A 19309-nucleotide genomic window follows, 5' to 3' on the forward strand; every position below is an offset into this window, starting at 1 on the left:
AGTAGAGAGGTGTCTAGGCCAGTGGCAGCCAAGGAGGGGGCTTGCCGTCACGTCTGTGTTCCCTCAGTGCTGCTCTGTGGCTGCCTGAGAGGCAGGACTTAGGGGCTCCCTGCCGGGGAAGGGAGGGGTCCCCACCATGCTCCGCTCCGACTGCGCCCCTCAGTGCCCATTGACCTGGGGGCTTCTACAGGTGAACCCTACAGCAGTACTCCCAAGGATGTAAAGTTGTGGCTGGTGGGTGCTGGCCTTCCTGCTGGGGCACTGTGCTGTCTCCCCTCAGCTGTCCTAAGAGCTTTGGGGCTTGCTGGCCCGTAGGTCCCCAAATTTGCTGGAAACAAGCTTGGTGTCCCCTGAGAACCCCAGGCCAGGCTTCGGGAGCCAGACCCAGACCGCCCACGGGAATACTGGGTTTGCCAAATGGCCACTCTGAGACCCAGGAGAGGAGAGCGGTCCTGGGAGGGACGAGCTGCTCAGAGCAGCCAGGCCGTGGCTGGAGGGTGGCCTGGTGCAGCCTACCTAGGGCCTTCCAGTGGCCAGGGCGGCCCACGTGCCAGCCTCACAGCCAGCCCCATCTCGGACCCTGTCCATCCCATGTGCCACCCCCACCCCTATGACATCTTCAAACCTGTGCCCCCCCATGCTGGGGCACGGGTTCAGGCAGTAAAGGGTGGGGAGAAGCCCCCAAGACCGAGCCTGGCTTCTCTGGCTCCCACACACATTGTGCAGCTTGTCGGGGCCCCACGCAGTCCATCTCCCACCCTGGACAGCAGCACCTCTGCCAGCCTGGACAGAGCTCCTGTCCATTCCATCCCTGCCGGCTGACCCAGGCTCCTCCCCCAGCTGCTCCACGCTGCCTCCATCCCTGTCCCCCACTCTTGCTCTGCACTTCTTTCTCACAGGCTCTGGCCACCCACACCTCCTCTGTCTCCCTGTTCCCCTCCTGGTGGTCTCTGCTTCCTCCTCTTCTCACTTTCCCTCTCTTTCCTTCCTCTGTGTCTTCCTTCTTCTGTAGGAGCCTCAAACCACCGTCATCCATAACCCAGTGGACGGGATTAAGGTACTGCCCCCCTTTCCTCCTCCTGCTTTCCCCAGGCAGGAGGCTCCGGGCCAGGAGAGAGGTCTGGGGCAGCATTTGTGCCAGAGTGGAGGGCAGATGTCCCATGGCCCTGGCCGCCCCTCCCCGCAGTATGGTAGGGCCCCAGTCCATCTTCGTGGGCAACAACAGGACAGACTGGCTTAGGCCTCAGGCGCGCCCCTGGAGGTGCTTGGCACAGTTGTGCCCGGTCCCCATGTGGCCGACACTCTCAGACCAGGGCTCCGCGTTTCCCACCTACCGCAGGCGGTAGGGCTTCCTGAGGTCTGGAGCAGGGCCTGCATCTCAGGAGCTGCATCCTTGACCCTCCTGGCTGTCCTCCACCCCACCTCCCTCACGCGGACCCCAGTGCTTCCTGCTGAGCAGACCCTCCCTCCTCTGCTCCCCTCTCTGCTCTGGCCATCAGCTCCCATCACATTGGCATCATCACTCTGGGGCCAGGGAAGGGGCTGGCTCTCTGGGGTGGTGGGAGGGATGGGGCCAGCAGCCAAGCCGTTTCCAGGACTTCCAAAACAGCACTGTTACACCCAACACGGCCCCCAGCCCAGCTCCCACCTAGGCCTGGGCTCCTTACAGAGCCCCCAGAGTGCCTCTGTGGGGACCCCCACTTCCTTCTGGCCAGTTCCACCACCCAGCCCATCATCAGAAGACATCTTTCTCCATGGCAGGGACCGGGGGTCCAAGGGGCACCCATGGTGCTAGGCACCAGGGCCTGGGCGTTCTCCCCACCTGGCAGCTGGGGATGGGTGCCCCTGGGACCCGTGTGTGTCTGGGGTGGGTCATGCTCTCTGCAGGACCCCTAAACAACCTTCTGGGCTGTGGTGAACTCTGACCCTGCACCTAAAGACCCATAGTTCTGGTCTAGGGCCTCCGAGCAGTGTCCAGGCAGTGTCCAGACCAGGGGGCGGTCCCCCAGAGACCTTGTAAGATGTTTCCTCTGAGGAACAGAGCAGGCCTCCTGCGGACCTGGAGGATGGTCTTTTGAAGGGCAGCAGCCCTGGAGCAGGGTGGGAGAGTCGGGGGCCACCTCTGCCCTCTAAGGACACCTGAGAGGTGAGGCCGGGGCCTGACTGGACATCCAGTCCTGGAGGGGCAGGTGTCCTGAGGGAATGTGGGCGACAGGAGTGCTCTGCCTGGGGCCAGGCCAAGGTTCCTGGAGCCCTGTGCGGATCTGCAGAGCTCCTGGGAATGCCTCACCCTGTATTTTAGATGACACCGGCTGCTGCTTCATTGGAACCAGCCAGTCCCATTGTGTTTTATGTCTTGGAATTTCAAAAAGCCCATTTTCCCCTCTTGTTAAAGAGTTGACTGAGCATACCAGTCTCTCTGCCAGGCTCATCTTGCTGGGAGAAGTGGAGCCCTCATGTGTCAGGGATGCAGGGTGGCCACAGCACTAGGGTGGCAGGGCCGGCCTCGGACTCTGTGCCAGCCTGTGCCGGCTGCTGTGAGAATGCGCCCTGGTGAGGGGCGCCCTCCCAGGGACCAGCACAGAACTGAGTGTCTTCTCCGGTCACTGCCGCATGAGGTCCACAGAGCTGAGGCCCTACAGCCACCAGAGGGCATGTCCCCTGAGCCCCTGGCCTTTAAGCCCCGTGGAAGCAGCCGAGGCAGACATCAGCTTCAGAGCCTGGGCTGGTCCTGACACAGGCCCAGCCCTGTCCACCTGCCCTCAGCCACGTCCCACCTATCCTTGGCCGCATCCTGACCCGCTGCCTCCCGTGTTTCCTCAGGAGTCTTCTGACAGTGCCAACACCACCATAGAGGATGAAGACGCTAAAGGTACCTGCACTTGAGTCCTTGCCCCCCAGTGCCCTTGGCATTGCTGGGCTGTTCTTTGAGGTGGGTGGGACTTGGGCAGGGTCAGCTCTCCTGCGACACCTGGTTTGTGCGTGTGTTGAGGGGCTCAGGGGCCCTGTAGCTGCAATCCCGCTCCAAGCCTGGGTGTCAGGCCTGCCCAGAGGGTGGGAAGCGTGGCAGAGACGACCAGCAGCCGGGTAGTCTCAGTCACCGCATCCAAGTGAGGAAGCCACGGCTTTGCGCGGAAGCAGGTTCTCCACACCAGGACCCTCATGGGGAAACAGGCCCATGGGTAGAATTTGTTCCAAGATGCTGTCCTTGTCTTAAAGCTCCTTAAGCTTGCATTTCTGTCCAGCATGCACTTGCCAAGTGGCCGGGCAGCTGGGTGAGTGTTTCCGTGTTTGCCTTTGCTGAGCCAGGAGCGTTCTCCTGCGGTGGGCTTCTGCACCACAGATTCCAGGGCCCCCTCCCTTGCTCACCCAGGCCAATGTCTTGTGTGTTCCCCAAGAGGCTCCCAGGGCACAAGGCACTGGGGCATGCTCCATGGAGTCTGCCGCCTCCAGACCACCCATGTGGGGCCTCCTGACCCTCATCGCTCACACGGTCACCTAATAAGCGCTACGCTGTTCTCAGGGCTGCCCTGGTGCCCCAAAAGGGTCAGCCACTCTGCCAGTTTAGGGGAGAAAACTTCTCACCTGTCCAAAGCATAGCCTTGCTCCTGCCCGCCCTACCCAGCTATGACACTGTCCCTGAGCAGAGGTGAGCACAGGACTTTGGGCCCTGGATGCCGGAGAGTGGGTGTTTGTGTGATTCCCCTGCAGTCTGGAACAGGCCCCAAAGGCAACAGCATGAAGGCTGTCCAGAGGTTCTGCCATCACCCTCAGCCAGGTGGGGTGCTGAGCAGTGAGGGAGGGGACCTGGGAGGGGGACCCAGCCTGGATCCTGCAGGGGAGAAGAGAAGACAGACAGAAGCCAGCAGTTGTGGCTCAGATCTGAGCCCGAGCAGCCTCTCGAGGTGGCGGCAGACACCCCCCACCCCACCTGGTGCAGAAAGAAGCCTTGCCAGGCTGCCCTGAGGCTGGTACAGAGTCCAGGCAGGCTCAGTGGCCATCATGCCCCTACGATGACTGTCACTCCTTCTCCGTGCGCCTGGCCTCTGCTGGCTCTGGCCAGGGGTGGTCACAGCACTAGGGTGGCAGGGTGGCCTCTGACTCTGCGCCAGCCTGCACTGGCCTGTGCTGCCCTGGCCTCTGCTGCCTCTGGCTCTGGCAGCGGCCCCGCGTTGGCTCCTTTCAGCCTTCACATACCTGCTGTGGCCACCACAGGCCCAGGACCCCCATAGGGTGGCCACCCCACCTCCACCCCAGGAGCCCCAGGTATCCAGCTGTCACCCCCTCCCTGCCTTCTGGCCTCCCCCTGTCCTTCTCCAGTTGCCTTCTTTTCCTGCGGGCGCCCCACCCACCTGCCTGCCTCACCTGTTCCGCCTCAGCCCCCAGGGTCCCCGACATCCTGAGCTCAGTGAGGAGGGGCTCGGGAGCCCCAGAAGCTGAGGGGTCCCTGCCCTGCCCATCTTCGGCTCCCTTTAGCCCCCTGCCAGCCCCATGTAAGTAGCCTGGGCCCTGCTGCTGTGGGGGTCATGTTGGAGGGCTGGCAACCCCCTAGAGGAGCCACTCCAGAGCCGAGGGCAGGCTGAGCATGGACCCTGGCTCCAGCCTCATCACCCCACAATCCCTCACTGGGGCTTTCCAGGGTGGCCTCAGCCCATCAAGCCCCACCTCTTTGTGAGGAGGGCCCTGGACCACTTTCCTGCTCAAGGCCACTGGGCAGGATGGGAGGCCCCGGAGGCCTGGGCCTCAATTCCAGTCTTTAGGGTCGGTGCAGGCCTCACTCCACATCAGCTTGCGGGCGGGGGGTCTCCTTGCTATTGAGGCAGGCTCTGATTCAGGGCCTGACCCCAGGGCCCGAGGGGTCTAGAACATGGGACCCCTCCCACTGGCCTCCGCCTTGCCGCCGCCTGGTATGTCTGTCTGCCTCGTGTTCACGTCTCATCTGTTCCACCCAGCCCCCAGGATCTCTGACATCCTGAACTCTGTGAGAAGGGGCTCAGGAACCCCAGAAGCCGAGGGCCCCCTCTCAGCGGGCCCCCCGCCCTGCCTGTCTCCGGCTCTCCTAGGCCCCCTGCCCTCCCCGTGTAAGTAGTGGCCCCCAGGCCTGCCGCCTCTGCTGCCGGACAGCTCCCTGCGAATGGCCGGCGCTCAGCAGCTTCCCACCTGCGTGCACGGCCCAGCTACCCTGCCCCGGCGCCGCAGCCTGGTGTCCTGCCCTGGCGGGGCTTCCTGTGGGCTCCCACGCTAACCAGCAGGGCAGCTCCTGGCTTCTCCCTCAGGGGCCCAGACCCCTCCACGGCTCCTGCTCCCACTGCCACTCCCCGCTCGCTGTCCAGCCCCAGTCCCCTCTCAAAAGGGTCTGTCCCAGCCCTGGGCAACCCTGGCCCCTCTGAGGCCCCCCATGCCCCTAGGCCCTCTCTGCTGATCACTGTCCCAGCCCCACAGACCACACCCATCCAGGGGCCCTGCCTATGGTGCCCAGGAGCCTGCACTCAGGGCCACCCTGGTTCCTGATGTGACCCCAACCCCTGAGCGCCCTTCCTCAGTCTAGGGGGCTGAGGAAGGTGCCAAAACTGGAACCCCAGCCAGGGTCTCTGGAGCTCACCAACAAGGGGATATTTCGGAGAATCATAAGCCTGGCCTCCGCTGACCTGGGCTGTCCTCATGGGGCCAGGCCAGGCCTCCTCTGTAACGCCCATGACTCCCACCTCTCCCTGTAACCCCGTCCAGCGTTCCTCAAGGGCCACTTACCTGACAGCTTCTTGCTGGCCAGCAGCCTCTCCCTGGAGGGTGCCCTCTGCCCCCAGCAGCTTCAGCCCATGCCACCCGACAGCCAGAGCATCTGCCCTTCACTCCTGCAGCCTCCTCTCCACGCACCACGCTGTCCCCCTGTCTCCCTCTGTCCCCCCATATCCCCCTTGGTCAGCCTACAACCTCTCCACGTCCCCCTAAGTCCCCCTTCTATCCCTACGTACCCCTCTGTCCCCCAAATTCCCCTCTTTCCCTCATTTCCATTTTCCTCCCCAAACTCTGCTCTGCCCCTCACATTCTCCCTCTGTCCCCCACACCCCGTTCTGTCCCCCACACCCTCCTGTGTCCCCCACATACCCCTCTGTCCCCCACACTCACCTGTCTTCCACACCCCCTCTGTCTCCCACACCCCCTCTGTCCCCCACACCCTCCTCTGTCCCCCACACCCCCTCTGTCCCCCACACCCCCTTCTGTCCCCCACACCCCCTCTGTCCCCCACACCCCCTCTGTCCTCCACACTCTCCCTCTGTCCCCCAGACCCTCCTCTGTCCCCCACATCTGCCTCTGTCCCCCACACTCCCTCTGTCCCCCACACCCCCTCTGTCCCCCACACCCCCTCTGTCCCCCACACTCTCCCTCTGTCCCCCACATCCCCCTCTGTCCCCCACACCCTCCTCTGTCCCCCACATCCCCCTCTGTCCCCCACACCCCCTCTGTCCCCCACACTCTCCCTCTGTCCCCCAGACCCTCCTCTGTCCCCTACACCCTCCTCTGTCCCCCTCACCTCCTCTGTCCCCCACACCTCTCTGTGTCCCCCACATCCCCCTCTGTCCTCCACACTCCCTCTGTCCCCCACACCCACCTTGGTCCCCTCACGCACCCCCATCCCCCATGACCCCTTCTGTCCCCCACACCCCCTCTGTCCCCCACACCCACCTTGGTCCCCTCTTGCCCCCCCATCCCGTACACCCCCCTCTGTCCCCCCACATGGCCCTCTGTCCCCCACGTCTCCTCCATTTCCCATTTCCCTCTCTGTCCCCCAAGCTCCCATCTGTCCCCCACAGCCCCTTCTGTCCCCTATATCCCCTCTGTCGGCCCAAGTCCACCATCTTCCCCCCACACACCCCCATCCTCCCTCCCTCCCCTCTGTCCCCTCATGCCCCATCCCCCACGTCTGCCTCTGTGCCCCTCAATCTCTGGCTTGGCTGTCTGCCCATGGTTTCTCTCCTGCGTGCCCCCGTGCCTGCCTTGTGTTCACGTCTCGTCTGTTCCGCCCCAGCCCCCAGGATCTCTGACATCCTGAACTCTGTGAGGAGGGGCTCAGGGACCCCAGAAGCCGAGGGCCCCTCGCCAGTGGGGCCCCTGCCCTGCCCATCTCCGACTATCCCTGGCCCCCTGCCCACCCCGTGTAAGTAGCACCTTGAGTGGCCCTGGCAGCGGCTGCCCGGAGGGGCTCGGGGTGTGCGAGCCTGGCAGTGGTGCTCTGGGAAGGGCTAGCTTGCGGGGGAGGGCAGGGGCACAGGATCCCTCTGCTGGGTCCCAGGGAATTGCTTTGAAGCACATGAAGGTGCCATTGGGTCTCAGAAAATGGAGGTTATGGTTATGAAGTGTGTATGACACGTGTATAGGAAGAGTGTCTGAAAGAGCAGGTTTGTCACCGACCCCAGCACTCTCTCCACAGCTTTCTCCTGATGGGAGGGGAATGGGTGGCAAAGGGTCCGCGCGTGTGGCAAGGGCTAGCACGCCAGGAGCTGCTGGCTTGGGTCAAGCTGGACCTGCTGGGCAGGGACAGAAAAGTGTCAGTCCTGGCCTGAGATGCTCTAGCATTAGAGCTGCCCAAGTCCAGACAGCAGGGAGCAGGTGGGGATCAGGAGGCGCAGATCTGGGGGGCAGCTGGGGCCAGGCTGAAACAGAGCGGGCGGGACAGGAAGCACAGGCTGGGCAGCTTCCCTGGCCAGGGAGGAGCCAGGCTGGGCCACCTCCTGGTCTGTCTGCCGACTACCCGCAGTATCACTTACAGGGATGGATGACATCCCAGGGCTGCTGCCACCCCCACCTGTGGGGAGACACCAGGCTGGGGGTGGTGTGGAGATGCTCTTAGAGAAGAGGCTGCTGGGCCAAGGGCTCGGCATGGCAGGGCAGTGGCTAGGTAAGTACTTGAGGGACAGGTGGGGTCTGCGTGCCCCCATCCCCTCTGCAGGCGGCCAGGGCAGAGGGGTGTGGGGAGAGTGAACCCACAGGAGCAGCAGCCTGAGGAGGGGGATGCAGGCTGCAGGCTGAAAGGGGCACTGGATCCACCCTGGGTGCCCGAGAGGGCAGGGGGCAGCCCCTGGAGGGGCACTCACCCCCAGAGCTTATGTGGTCGGCTGAGGACCCCCAGCGGGGGTTGACTGAGGGGATCAGAGGCAAGCAGCTGAGGGGAGAGGCCAGGTTCTTGATGGTGATAGGGTCGGGGGGGCCTGGGCGGCGACCAGAACTCAAGGAGCGAGGCATGGGGAGGGGCCGCCGTGCAGCTGGGGTGGGTGCACAGCAGAGCCTCTGGGAGTGGTCAGAACCCCCCACACCTGCCACTTCTACAGCAGTTCATCTGATTTTAAGGGACTTGCTGCCCTTGCAGAAGTAGAGGGGTGTGCCCAAAGGAGCCTGCCTGGAAGGTCACCCCATCAGGTTGGCATGACCCTAGCCCAGGGCTGCAGCCTGCCTTCAAGGTCTGTGCAGTATCTGGGGTGAGTCCTCTGAGGACAGGGCCCAGGGTGGGTGTGGAGTGGCCAGCTCGGGGCTCGGTGTCCAGGCTCACCTTCAGGGGCCACAGCACAGACCTGCCCCTCCAGAGTCTTTCCTAAGCTTGGCTGGGGAGGTGGGGGCTGCAGGAAGGAGCTGTGAGCAGGGCAGGATGGAGATTCATGTGGCCCTCCTGGGAGGGGCTGGGCAGGGCTGGGAGGGGTGGGTGAGATGTTCCGGGAACTCAGGGAACGGAAGAGTCTGGGTACTGCCCTGAGGGCACCTGGGCCCAGGCGGCAGGTGGCCAGCTTTCTCCCTCCTTTCCACCTCCTTTCTCCAGAAGGCACCCACCAGCTGTGTAAATAGGGCAGGTGCCCACGGCCTGCCTCAGGCCCCGTCTCCTCCCCACCCACGCTCTCTAATCGCGGATTATACACAATCCAGCCTGATCCCTGGGCAGCTGCCCTCCCTCCTGCAGCCACCTCTGGCTCTGAGAGATGGGGTTGGGGCCAGCCCGGGGTCCCAGGAGTCCAGGCCAGGATGAGAACCTGCTCTGACCCCACCTGGACGCATTAGGCCTGCCTGGACCTGTCGCCTCACCCCAAGAGAGCCACAGGCAATGCAAAGGCTCCTGTTCATGTCGGGGCACCTGGAAGGCCTGATTGCAGAGGCTCTTGGCTCATGCAGACCCCTCCAAGCCCAGACCCTGCCCACCACCTCCCCTTTGTCCCTGGAACTGCCAGGACAGCTTGTCCTCAGCCAGCAGGTTTCCCCACCCGGGCACCCCTTCATGTTGGGCCCCCCTCCCTTCTCTCCATCAGGGATCATGCCCTTCTTCAGGGGCCCAGATATCAAAGACACAAAAGCTCCCATGTGCTATGTGGGGAGGCAGAGTGGGGGCTGGGTCGAGCTGGGGTCTGGGCAGCGCCATTCCGCAGGGCAGGGGCAGCCTAGGCTTCCCATCTGTGGAATGGATGGGTAGATCTCACAATGGACCTGCTTCCCATACTTCACTCTTGATTGGAACTCTGACCATGCATCTCCCTTCTGTTTACTTTACGCTTCTCTTCCCATCAACTCCCATTTAATTACAATTTGTTTAAAAGCACTGCGTATTACTTCATTAAACGGAAGATTAGTTTCCCTTACCATTAGTGTAAGGTGACTATAGAACCAAAGCAGAATGGAAACCAAATGAGATAATGTCACTCTTTTCTCCATTCCAGCTGCCTGCTGCTGTGCGCCTGAGAACCCCTGTGGAGTGGGAGGGGCAGCTCTCTCTGTACATTAGGAAGGGGGGTTAACTAAGTGACAGGAGGTGTTTGGGACATGTGGACACCAGACTTATCTCTTGATGCAAGGAGGGCAGAGCCAGGCAGCCTAGTGGGGCCTGGCTTGGGGGCTGCTGGAAGGACTGGCTACAGGTGGAAGAGAGGTCGGACCTGAAGCTTGGGGCCACCTCCAGGAAAGGACAGGTGAAAGTGGGGGCATGAGGCAGGGGAGAGGCAGGTGCCAGGCGGAGGGTGGAGAGGAGGCAGGAATGTAGCAGCTGGGGTGGGGGCGGGCCCTCAAGTGTCATATGCTACTGTCCTGGGGCCCAGGGGCAAAGACAGGAACAGCCACAGCATGTGTTAGGACAGAGCCCTGTGCCTTCCTAGAGCTGGGCAGGTGGAATGGGGCAGGAAAGGGACTCGTGGTGGCTGCAGCAGGAACTGGAGGGGAAGGGGCTTCTGGATCCTGCAGCCCACCTTCCTAGAGGCCAGCTTTCCAGGGTCCACCAGGTGGGTGGGAACTGGGCTTGTGTAGCAAGACTGCCCTGAGGACCATCCATGACATGGTCTAGATGAAAGTTAGGCAAGAAAGGGAGACAGGCTGGCAGCAGAAGTACAGCTGGGTCAGGAGCAAGGGCCTTTCCAGATAGGGACAACCCACGAGTGCACATGTGCCCACGCCACACAACACAGGCACACACGACACGTGCACACTCACAGGCACTGCACACACACATGCACACACAGGTGCTCATGCATATGTATGAGCTTCATCTATACACATTCACACGCACACCGTCCTGCTCATGTGCATGTTTCCATACATGCACATAAATGCACAATCACGTGTACACACATGCATGTGATCACATACATGAACTTGTGTGCACCCCACTCCTCAGGTGCCATCGGGCTCCTCCTGCTGTCACTGTGCAGCAGGGGACATGAGGCCCCAGAGCAGACAGGTGCAGCACAGGTGTTCCCAGGCAGCACCCCACACACATGCATGAGCACACCTGGTCATGTGGCACCTCCTTTGTGGACTCAGTCCACCTGCCAGGTGGGCTCCCTGGTGGGGTGAGCTCCCAGAGGCCTGGCGGGAGAGATAAAGGCAACCCCACCACAGGGCGTGCTTAGAATTCCCTCTTCTGGCTGGGCACAGTGGCTCACGCCTGTAATCCCAGCACTTTGGGAGGCCGAGGTGGGCAGATCACTTGAGGTCCGGAGTTTGAGACCAGCCTGGCCAACATGGCGAAACCTCATCTCCACTAAAAATACACACACAAAAAAAATTAGCTGGGTGTGGTGGTGTGCACCTGTAGTTCCAGCTACTCGGGAGGCTGAGGCAGGAGAATTGCTCGAACCTGGGAGTCAGAGACTGCAGCGAGCCGAGATCGTGCCACTGCACTCCAGCCCAGGTGACAGAGTGAGACTCCATCTCAAAAAAAAAAAAAAAAAAAGAATCCCTCCTCTGGGAATTTAGACCACGGACAGGTCGCACGTACGTAGCCGTTGGAGGCAGCAATCACAGCTGAAGAGTGGAAATGTCACCACAGGGCCTGCCTTCTTGGTGAAAATGGTGTCCTGCAGGGCGGGCAGCTGTTTGAGGGCAGGTGTCCCAGGTGCGGCCTGAGGGTCACAGAGCAGTGCTGGGAGTGCAGAGACTTCCCCCACAGGGAGAGTTCCCAGGAACCTGCTTTCGGTGCATCTGAGGGTTTGAGTTTTTTCCATGGACGAATTACTTTGAGAAACCACTGTTACTCGTGTGTATAGGTGAGTGTGCGTGTGCATGTGTGTTCTGTGTGTGAGTGTGCATGTATGTGCGTGCCTGCGTATATATCCTCGCAGATATGGCTAGGGACCGCACTCAGTACAGTAGTTCTGCCTGAGGAGAGTGAGGCAAGATTGAGGAGAACACAGGCATCTTCAAACTACATGTGCGGTGCTTTATTTCTTTAAAAATGCGTCTAAAGCAAATAGGAAAATGTTAAGATTTGAATCCGTAGAATGTGGGTTCTATTATTCTCTCCACATCTTCCATACGTTTAAAATCTTTTACAATGAAAATAAGCTGTAGTTAAGGCAGCAATGCAGGCTGCCAGTGAGCGCCCCGGAGGCCAGTGAGGGCCAGCATGGCTGGGGGGCCTGTTGGAATCCGAGGGGAGCAGGCAGGAGCCGCAGGCAGGCGCCCAGGAGAAGCCTGGGCATGGGGGTGTGGGGCAACAGGGGTGTCTGCAGGCGTAGCATGTGGGCCCCGGACTGCAAGCAGGTGGAGCCAGCAGGATGCGGCTCCTATGAGAAAAGCGGGGAACAAGAGACCACGCTCACTCTTCCTGCTGCGGGGACAGCCCTGGTCATCGCTCCGGGGAACCCTGCAGCCTGCGCCGCACCTGGCCGCCCCCTGCTGCTTCCTCCTCCCCAGCCTCTGCGTGGCCTTGCTGACGGCTCATTTTTTTTTTTTTTTTCCATGTGTGTTATTCTTTTTTTTTTTTTTTTTTTTATTATACTTTAGGGTTTTAGGGTACATGTGCACAATGTGCAGGTTTGTTACATATGTATCCATGTGCCATGTTGATTTCCTGCACCCATTAACTCGTCATTTAGCATTAGGTGTATCTCCTAATGCTGTCCCTCCCCCCTCCCCCCACCCCACAACAGTCCCCGGAGCGTGATGTTCCCCTTCCTGTGTCCATGAGTTCTCCTTGTTCAATTCCCACCTATGAGTGAGAACATGCTGACGGCTCATTTTTTGAGGCAGGTCTCTGCCTTCTCGCCTGGTGCCTGCACTCAGTAGCCCCCTCACCAGAGCTGCTGGGTGAAGGAAGCACTAAGAACCCAAGGCTCGGGAGGAGAGTGGGGCCGGGAGCTGCAGTGAAGCGCAGGGCCAGGCCTGGTGGGCCACGGGGCTGGCTCACGGGAGGGCAGGAGGGAGACTGCGGCGGACAGCGTGTGGGGCCAGGAGGTGACCTCCAAGTGGATTGTGGGTGGGTTTTTTTCCTCTTTCTGCATTTTCCAGGCATTTTGTAATGTGGATAGAATATTTCTGTTCTTCAAAAATACTTTAGTTAAGAAAAATAAGATGGAAGCTGTTGCACTTGAAAATGAGGAAGCCACTGGTGATGGAGTGGGGGCGGGCGAGAGGATCTCTACTGCGAATAGCGGCAGGAACACGGCGTGGATGCAGCTCGCACTCCCCCAGGCCCTCCCCTGGGCTGTGTGGAGGGGTCCGGGGGGAATGGGCCAGCGCCCAGTGGTGACCTGGCCATGTCTCCCCACAGCCCGGAAGCAGGAGATCATTAAGACCACGGAGCAGCTCATCGAGGCCGTCAACAACGGTGACTTTGAGGCCTACGCGTGAGTCCCTGGGGCTGGGGGGGGGCTGTGCAGGACAAAGATGTGGGACCCTTGGGGGGGCCTGCTCAGAGTCAGGGGTCCACGGGGCCCCTCCTCACTTGGATTTGGCCCCCAGGAAAATCTGTGACCCAGGGCTGACCTCGTTTGAGCCTGAAGCACTGGGCAACCTGGTTGAAGGGATGGACTTCCACAGATTCTACTTCGAGAACCGTGAGTGAGAGAGCCGGGGTGGGCATGAGGGGGCGGTGCCCCCAGGAGAGCCTCTTGGCCCCTCCCAGGGACAGCATGGTGGCTGCCTATGGAAGCCCTGTCCCCTCTGTGCCCAGGGTTGGCCAGCCACCTCTCCCCGGCCAGAGGCCATACCCAGCCCCCAGAATCCCACTCTTGGAGGGGCCCATGCTGCTCCCAGGAGAGCCGAGCCTCCCCAATAAGGGGAGTTGAGAGAGGGAAAGGGTTAGGCTGGTGGGGTGGAAGACGGGCACCAGGGCAGCCACGGTAACCCGAGCCCCCCACCCCACCTGCTGTCCACAGTGCTGGCCAAGAACAGCAAGCCGATCCACACGACCATCCTGAACCCGCACGTGCACGTCATCGGAGAGGACGCCGCCTGCATTGCTTACATCCGGCTCACGCAGTACATTGACGGGCAGGGCCGGCCCCGCACCAGCCAGTCTGAGGAGACCCGCGTGTGGCACCGCCGCGACGGCAAGTGGCAGAACGTGCACTTCCACTGCTCGGGCGCGCCTGTGGCCCCGCTGCAGTGAAGGTGAGTGCTCTGTGCTAAGTGACAGCCGGGGCAGAGGGGTGGCGGTGGTGTGAGTGGCTGCAGCCTGGGGAGGCGATGGGGAGCAGTGGGGCCTGTGGCAGAGCCCATGCCTTGGAAGTCCCTGAGCTTTCCTGGTGAGGCCACAGGAATGATGTCAAATTAGGGACCACGGCAGGCTGGGTGTGGCAGGCCTCCCCAGAGGACTGGGGAGCTGATGAGGGCCTGAGCAGTCCACACTGGCCAGAGCTGGGTGGGTTGCAGGTGGATGGGCCCCGGGCAGCACAGTCCTGGGTACCATGCCCTGTTTGTGAGGACTGTTAGAGCCCCAGATGGGAGTTCCCCAGGTGGCGGGTGCAGCGGGCCCAGAGCCCAGAGCCCAGTTTTACAGGGATAGTAGTAATTGGGTTGAGCACCTTGAACCCCTCTCCCGAGTGGGCCCTTTTCTGGACTTTAACCCTCTCTGCAGTGCCACGTGGCAGACAGCAGAGCCTGGGGGTGGACGGGAGAGGGGGCTGCTGAGGAGCTTACCCACCCGCCCCATTTCAGAGCTGCGCCCTGGTTTCGCCGGACAGAGTTGGTGTTTGGAGCCCGACTGCCCTCGGGCACACGGCCTGCCTGTCGCATGTTTGTGTCTGCCTCGTTCCCTCCCCTGGTGCCTGTGTCTGCAGAAAAACAAGACCAGATGTGATTTGTTTAAAAAAAAAACAAAAAAAAAAAACAAAAAAAACAAGATGACGACGACAACCACAAAAAAAATTGACATCAGATGAAATGAAAAAAAAAAAAAAAACAAAAAAAACTAAAGGAAGGAAAAAGCTGTAAAAATCACTGGCATTCGTGGGGCCGCTCCCCACCCAAGCTCCACGTGTGTCCGTCTGTGCTCCTGGCCTCTGGGGGACCAGCTGGGACATGAACTTGTCTGCCAGGCCCCCGTCGCGTGCTGAACGGTGTTAGTTTGTAGGTAACGCACACACCCCACACCTAAGGTGTCTGCATCCTCCTGCCAACGCATGGGCTCCACGTGGTGTGCTCGCTGGCTGTCGTGACTGTCAGCTGTCTCTTGGGAGGGGCTGTGGGGGCCCGCTGGGCTGCCTCCTTTCCCGCTAGTTGTGCCTGAGAGTTGCTGTTGTTCCTGCTTTCCCTTCCCTTCCTTTCATCCCCTGAAGGGCTAGGTGTGGGTTTTCCGTGCCCGGTATCCCCACACACCCAGCACGGACAACCCTTCGGCAGAGCCCAGGCCAGCCCCTCACTCCCTGGAGTATTGAGACTGGAGTCCCGTCCCCAAGGCCATCAGAGATGCCCCCACACACCCAGGGCTCCAGCTCTGGTCCTTCTGGGGGAGTAAAGTGCAGAGGGGCACAGCTTAGCTTCGGGCCTCTCGCCGAGCAAGAGACAGCACTGCTGGCTACAGCTCCAACACAGCCAGCTGTGGCAAGAGGACTCTGCCTGGGCTGGCCCCCCTCCTGTGTGAGGTGTCTGTCCCTTCTCTGCTGGCCAGCAGCAGATGCACTGGCAGCTCCCGACCCTGTTTCCGCCCCTCGGCCCTCCCCCAGCCTGTTCGGCTTCTCTGCGCCCCGCAAGGGGGAGCAGACTTTTGACAAAGGACTGCGGGCCTCGCTCAAGTCCCTGAGCCCCCAACTGAAGCTGGGAGGGGAGGCCAGGCTTTGTGTCTGGGCATATTTGTCTGCTGATGGAGTTTGGGGAAGCCTGAGGCTTGGGGTTTGGTTGGGCGGTGCAGCAAGTGGCACAGCGGGGTCAGAGGTGGTGGCTGCCCAGCTTCTGGGCTGAGACGAGGGTCCGTGCAGGGGTTTGCTGAAGTGGGAGTGCCTTTGGAATCTGGGCCGGGAGCAGAAGGGAGCAAAAGCTACAGTGGGAGCCAGCCTAGGGCACGTGGGAGGTGTGAGGGCAGTGCTGCCCGTGCAGTGTCAGGTGTGCCAGCGCCTTGGTGGGCTGCAGTGCGTGTGAGGGCACCTTCTAGGTGGGCCAGGGATGCAGCTATGTCAATAAGGCGGGCTGGGGACAGAAACAGGTGGGCACAGGGCCCAAGACACCAGCGGATGGAGGGCAGGGTCCAGCCCTGTGCTCCTGAGCGTCGGCTGCCTGGGTTCCAGGCGGTGGGTCCCTGGCCCCTTGTGATGGTGTGTACCATGGGGGAGCTCAGGGACAGGGCAAGCCCGAGCATGGTGGGACTGCAGGGTGGGTCTGAAGCCAGGTTGGGTGGGGGTGGTCAGAAGCCCTGACTGCAGAGGGTCAGGGGCTCCTGCCCCAGTGCCTGCCCACTTTCAATTCACATCGTTTTCAACAAGAATTTTCTTTATCTTCCCCTACAAATCAAGCCAAGGGAGGGGCACAGAATGGGGAACAGGACACAGGATCCTAAACTCCAAGGGGACTGTCCACCGATGAACACTCAGAGTGGACACCATCTTCCGTCCACGCTGTGCCCAGGACAGCTGTCCCCATCCATGAACACAGGGTAAACATCTGCCGGGCTCCGCACCAGTGGCTCCCGGGGCCATGGGACAGCGGCAGGGCTCACCACGGACAGCGCGTGGCCCAGCGGCCAGCCACCCTGGCGTCCTGGGGCCTCCTCCCTTCCTCTCCCTCTCACCTTGTCACCTCCACGGAGCTGCCTGTCTGGGATAATTTGGGGATTTTTTTTCTGGGGGATAATTCTTTTGCATGACCCCTAAAGAGCAAGCCACACTGCTCTGCTAGCTAGGTGTCCGCGGTGTGGTGGCGGCGGCCGCTGGCCAGCGCTGCAAGGGGTCGGCTGCCCACGGTGCTGGCTGGCCTCCCCTCCTCTCTCTTTTTGCTGAGTTTCATTGTCTTTTCTTTCTGAGCCTTGTAAGTGTACAAAAAATATTCTTATTTTGTTCTGTCTCGGGAAACTGCAAATAAAAGAAAAACAGGACAAACTGCTTCAAGTGCACCTGGGTGCTTTAGCTGGAATCCTGCCGACCTCCTGCGCCAAAATAGACTCAAGCCCGGTCCCTGGCCAAGACCCTACTTGGGCCCCTCCAATGGAAGGTAGTGCTATGGAGCCCTGAGCTGGCCCTGACAGTCCTGAGCCCCTCTAGGGTGAATGGTTCACCCCAGGTAGGGCGCTAGTCATAGATCGTAGCTCCACCAGCTGTCCCCACCTCTTCCTCTGGTCCTCTGAAGTCTTCTGGGCCCAGCACTGTCCACCCTGGATGCTGGAACTGAAACTGGATCCCAGCCCCCAACACCTCTGACCTCTCCATTCACCCCCAGTGGCCGCTAAAGATGTGGCCAGGGGCAGCCTCTGGGCAGGAAGGAGCCCCAGGACCAAGACCTCTGGCTGTCCTGCTGTCTCCTTTTGCCCCTGCTACATGTATTGGCTATTCTGGATGCTGAGGACACACAGTGACCACAGAGCCGGGCTCCACCCCAGTGGATTATGCAGACAGAGCATGCAGGCCTGTGTGGACATCAGCCTCGGACACCAGACATAGGCGAGGCGCAAGGTGATACAGTAGGCAGCCACCATGGGGGCAAAGAGGCTCCAGCAGAGGCCACACAACCAGCCCAGAATCCAGGACAGAGAGCTGGAATGGAGACAGGGAAGCCAGATGCCAGGCCAGACTGGCCAGGTGCTACAGGCTTGTGGGCCAGGCCAAGCAAGCTTGGGGACTTCGTCCTGGGTGTGAAGGAGACAGGCACCCCTCAGGCCTTCCCTCTGCATCTCCAGCCCAAGATAAGAGCAAACCCTTAGGTTGGAGTAAGGAGTAACCCCCCTGCCAAGTTTTTCCTGTCCTCAGGCTCCGCCCACCACCTATGCTGCCTGGCCCCATGGGGCACACGCTCAGGCCCAGCCCAGGAAAGCAACTGCACCTGCCTGTGCTATGCTGGCCTTTCTCAGCCTCAATGCCCTCCTCCCTCCCCGATGCACCCTCGTGGCCCCCGCTGGGCCCGCTGATGCGCCATGTCTCCATGGCAACCTGCTCAGAGTGTGGCCTCGCCCTTGGCTCCCCTCCACACCTGTGTCCCAGGCAGTTCCACAGCACTTTCCTGAAACAGAAGGATGGGCTTCAAAACAGTCCCAGACACTAAACACACCTGCATTTTGGGTCCAAGTAACTTCTGACAAGACAAGTGCCCCTACACACTCAGTCCCATCCACTATGGGCAGGGAACCTGAAGGATCCTCCAGAACCGGCTAAAGCCCTCAGTCTCCTCCTCCACCCTGAGCACCTTCACGCAGCAGAGTGGCCCTGGATGTCAGCTTCTTGCTCCCCATGGTCTGCACCTGGACAGGTGCTCTCAGGTGTGTGGGTGGCCAGGTGGCAGGTCCCAAGAGCCAGGTGCAAAGAATCTAGGCCAGTGCCCACGAGTGCTGCAGTGTCTGCCCTCAGCATGGTATCTGGGGCTCCACTTGCCTATCAGCTGTAATCGGAGGAGGCTTTCCAGGCCAGGCCTCCCCCAGGAAGGCTGCAGGCACTGCGGATCGTGCGCCCTCACATGCATTATTCCTGAGGCCCTTCTGCAGATGCCATCAGGGCAGCAACTCTGATGAGGTTTTAGGGCACAGCACACAGGGCTAAGCCACCCTGTACTGGGCCAAGTGCTACAGGCAAAAGAGACACCACCGATGGGCATTTCATTCATCACTTTTATTTTTATATATTTTTTGAGAGGGAGCCTCACTCTGTCGCCCAGGCTGGAGTGCAGTGGCGTGATCTTGGCTCATTGCAACCTCTCCCTCCTGGGTTCAAGTGATTCTCCTGCCTCAGCCTCCCGAGTAGCTGAGATTACAGGTGCCCGCCACCATGCCCAGCTAACTTTTGTATTTTAGTAGACATGGGGTTTCACCATGTTGGTCAGGCTGGTCTCAAACTCCCGACCTCAAATGATCTGCCTACCTTAGCCTCCCAAAGTGCTGGAATTACAGGCGTGAGCCGCCGCACCCAGCCCATTCATCACTCTTAAATAGCACCCTCTGAACAAAGCTCCCTGGGCCACATGACCCCAAGGGTTACCCCATCCCACCCCACCCCAGGTCTGGCAGGTCCTCAGAACAGGAAAAGCTGAGCACTGCCCAAGGCTGCTTGCTGGGCCAGTCAGAGAGATCTCTGCCTTCCAGGATCACAAGTACAGGCTGAAAGCAGCCTTGGGCCCACCTCCCTGGGAGGCTGCAGAGGCTTCAGAGGGTTCCCTGAACTCAAAACCAGATGTGAGACTTGAATTTGACTTACCCCTGGTCCAGCTCCCAACCAAAGCAGGGATCAGCTTTGGCTCCTCCAGGAAGCAGGAAGCTTCCAGGTACCCTGTGGAGCCCCCTCTGCTCCTGAAAAGTTGCCACCTGTGCTTGGTGGGATTCCAGGTGGTCTCAGATTGACCCTGGGGTCAGCTGTGAGGGACGGGAAGCCTACAGTGGGATCAGGATGGGGATGGGGCCTCCTGTCCCATGGCTTTGCAGCTATGAGGC

At 60.7% G+C, this 19309-nt stretch overlaps 1 protein-coding gene across 14 annotated transcripts in view; it reads left to right on the plus strand.

The window, feature by feature from the left end:
- The window catches only part of CAMK2B (calcium/calmodulin dependent protein kinase II beta), a 108475-nt gene extending 91693 nt beyond the window's left edge, over window positions 1-16782 (plus strand). For 3 of the 14 annotated variants that reach the window (XM_055293252.2, XM_055293255.2, XM_055293249.2), the window contains 6 exons: window positions 1013-1057; window positions 2824-2872; window positions 13019-13094; window positions 13210-13304; window positions 13626-13860; window positions 14407-16782. In XM_055293252.2, coding sequence (XP_055149227.1) covers window positions 1013-1057; window positions 2824-2872; window positions 13019-13094; window positions 13210-13304; window positions 13626-13858 — 498 coding nt within the window. In that variant the 3' untranslated portion in view covers window positions 13859-13860; window positions 14407-16782. Of the gene's footprint in view, window positions 1-1012; window positions 1058-2823; window positions 2873-4379; window positions 4494-4952; window positions 5082-7027; window positions 7157-13018; window positions 13095-13209; window positions 13305-13625; window positions 13861-14406 lie in introns of all 14 variants that reach the window. The other 11 variants (XM_055293256.2, XM_055293260.2, XM_055293251.2 and 8 more) reach the window with 7 other exon arrangements.
- Window positions 16783-19309: the final 2527 nt, after the last annotated feature.

This window comes from Symphalangus syndactylus, chromosome 9 (assembly GCF_028878055.3).
Source record: "Symphalangus syndactylus isolate Jambi chromosome 9, NHGRI_mSymSyn1-v2.1_pri, whole genome shotgun sequence".
NCBI lineage: Eukaryota > Metazoa > Chordata > Mammalia > Primates > Hylobatidae > Symphalangus > Symphalangus syndactylus.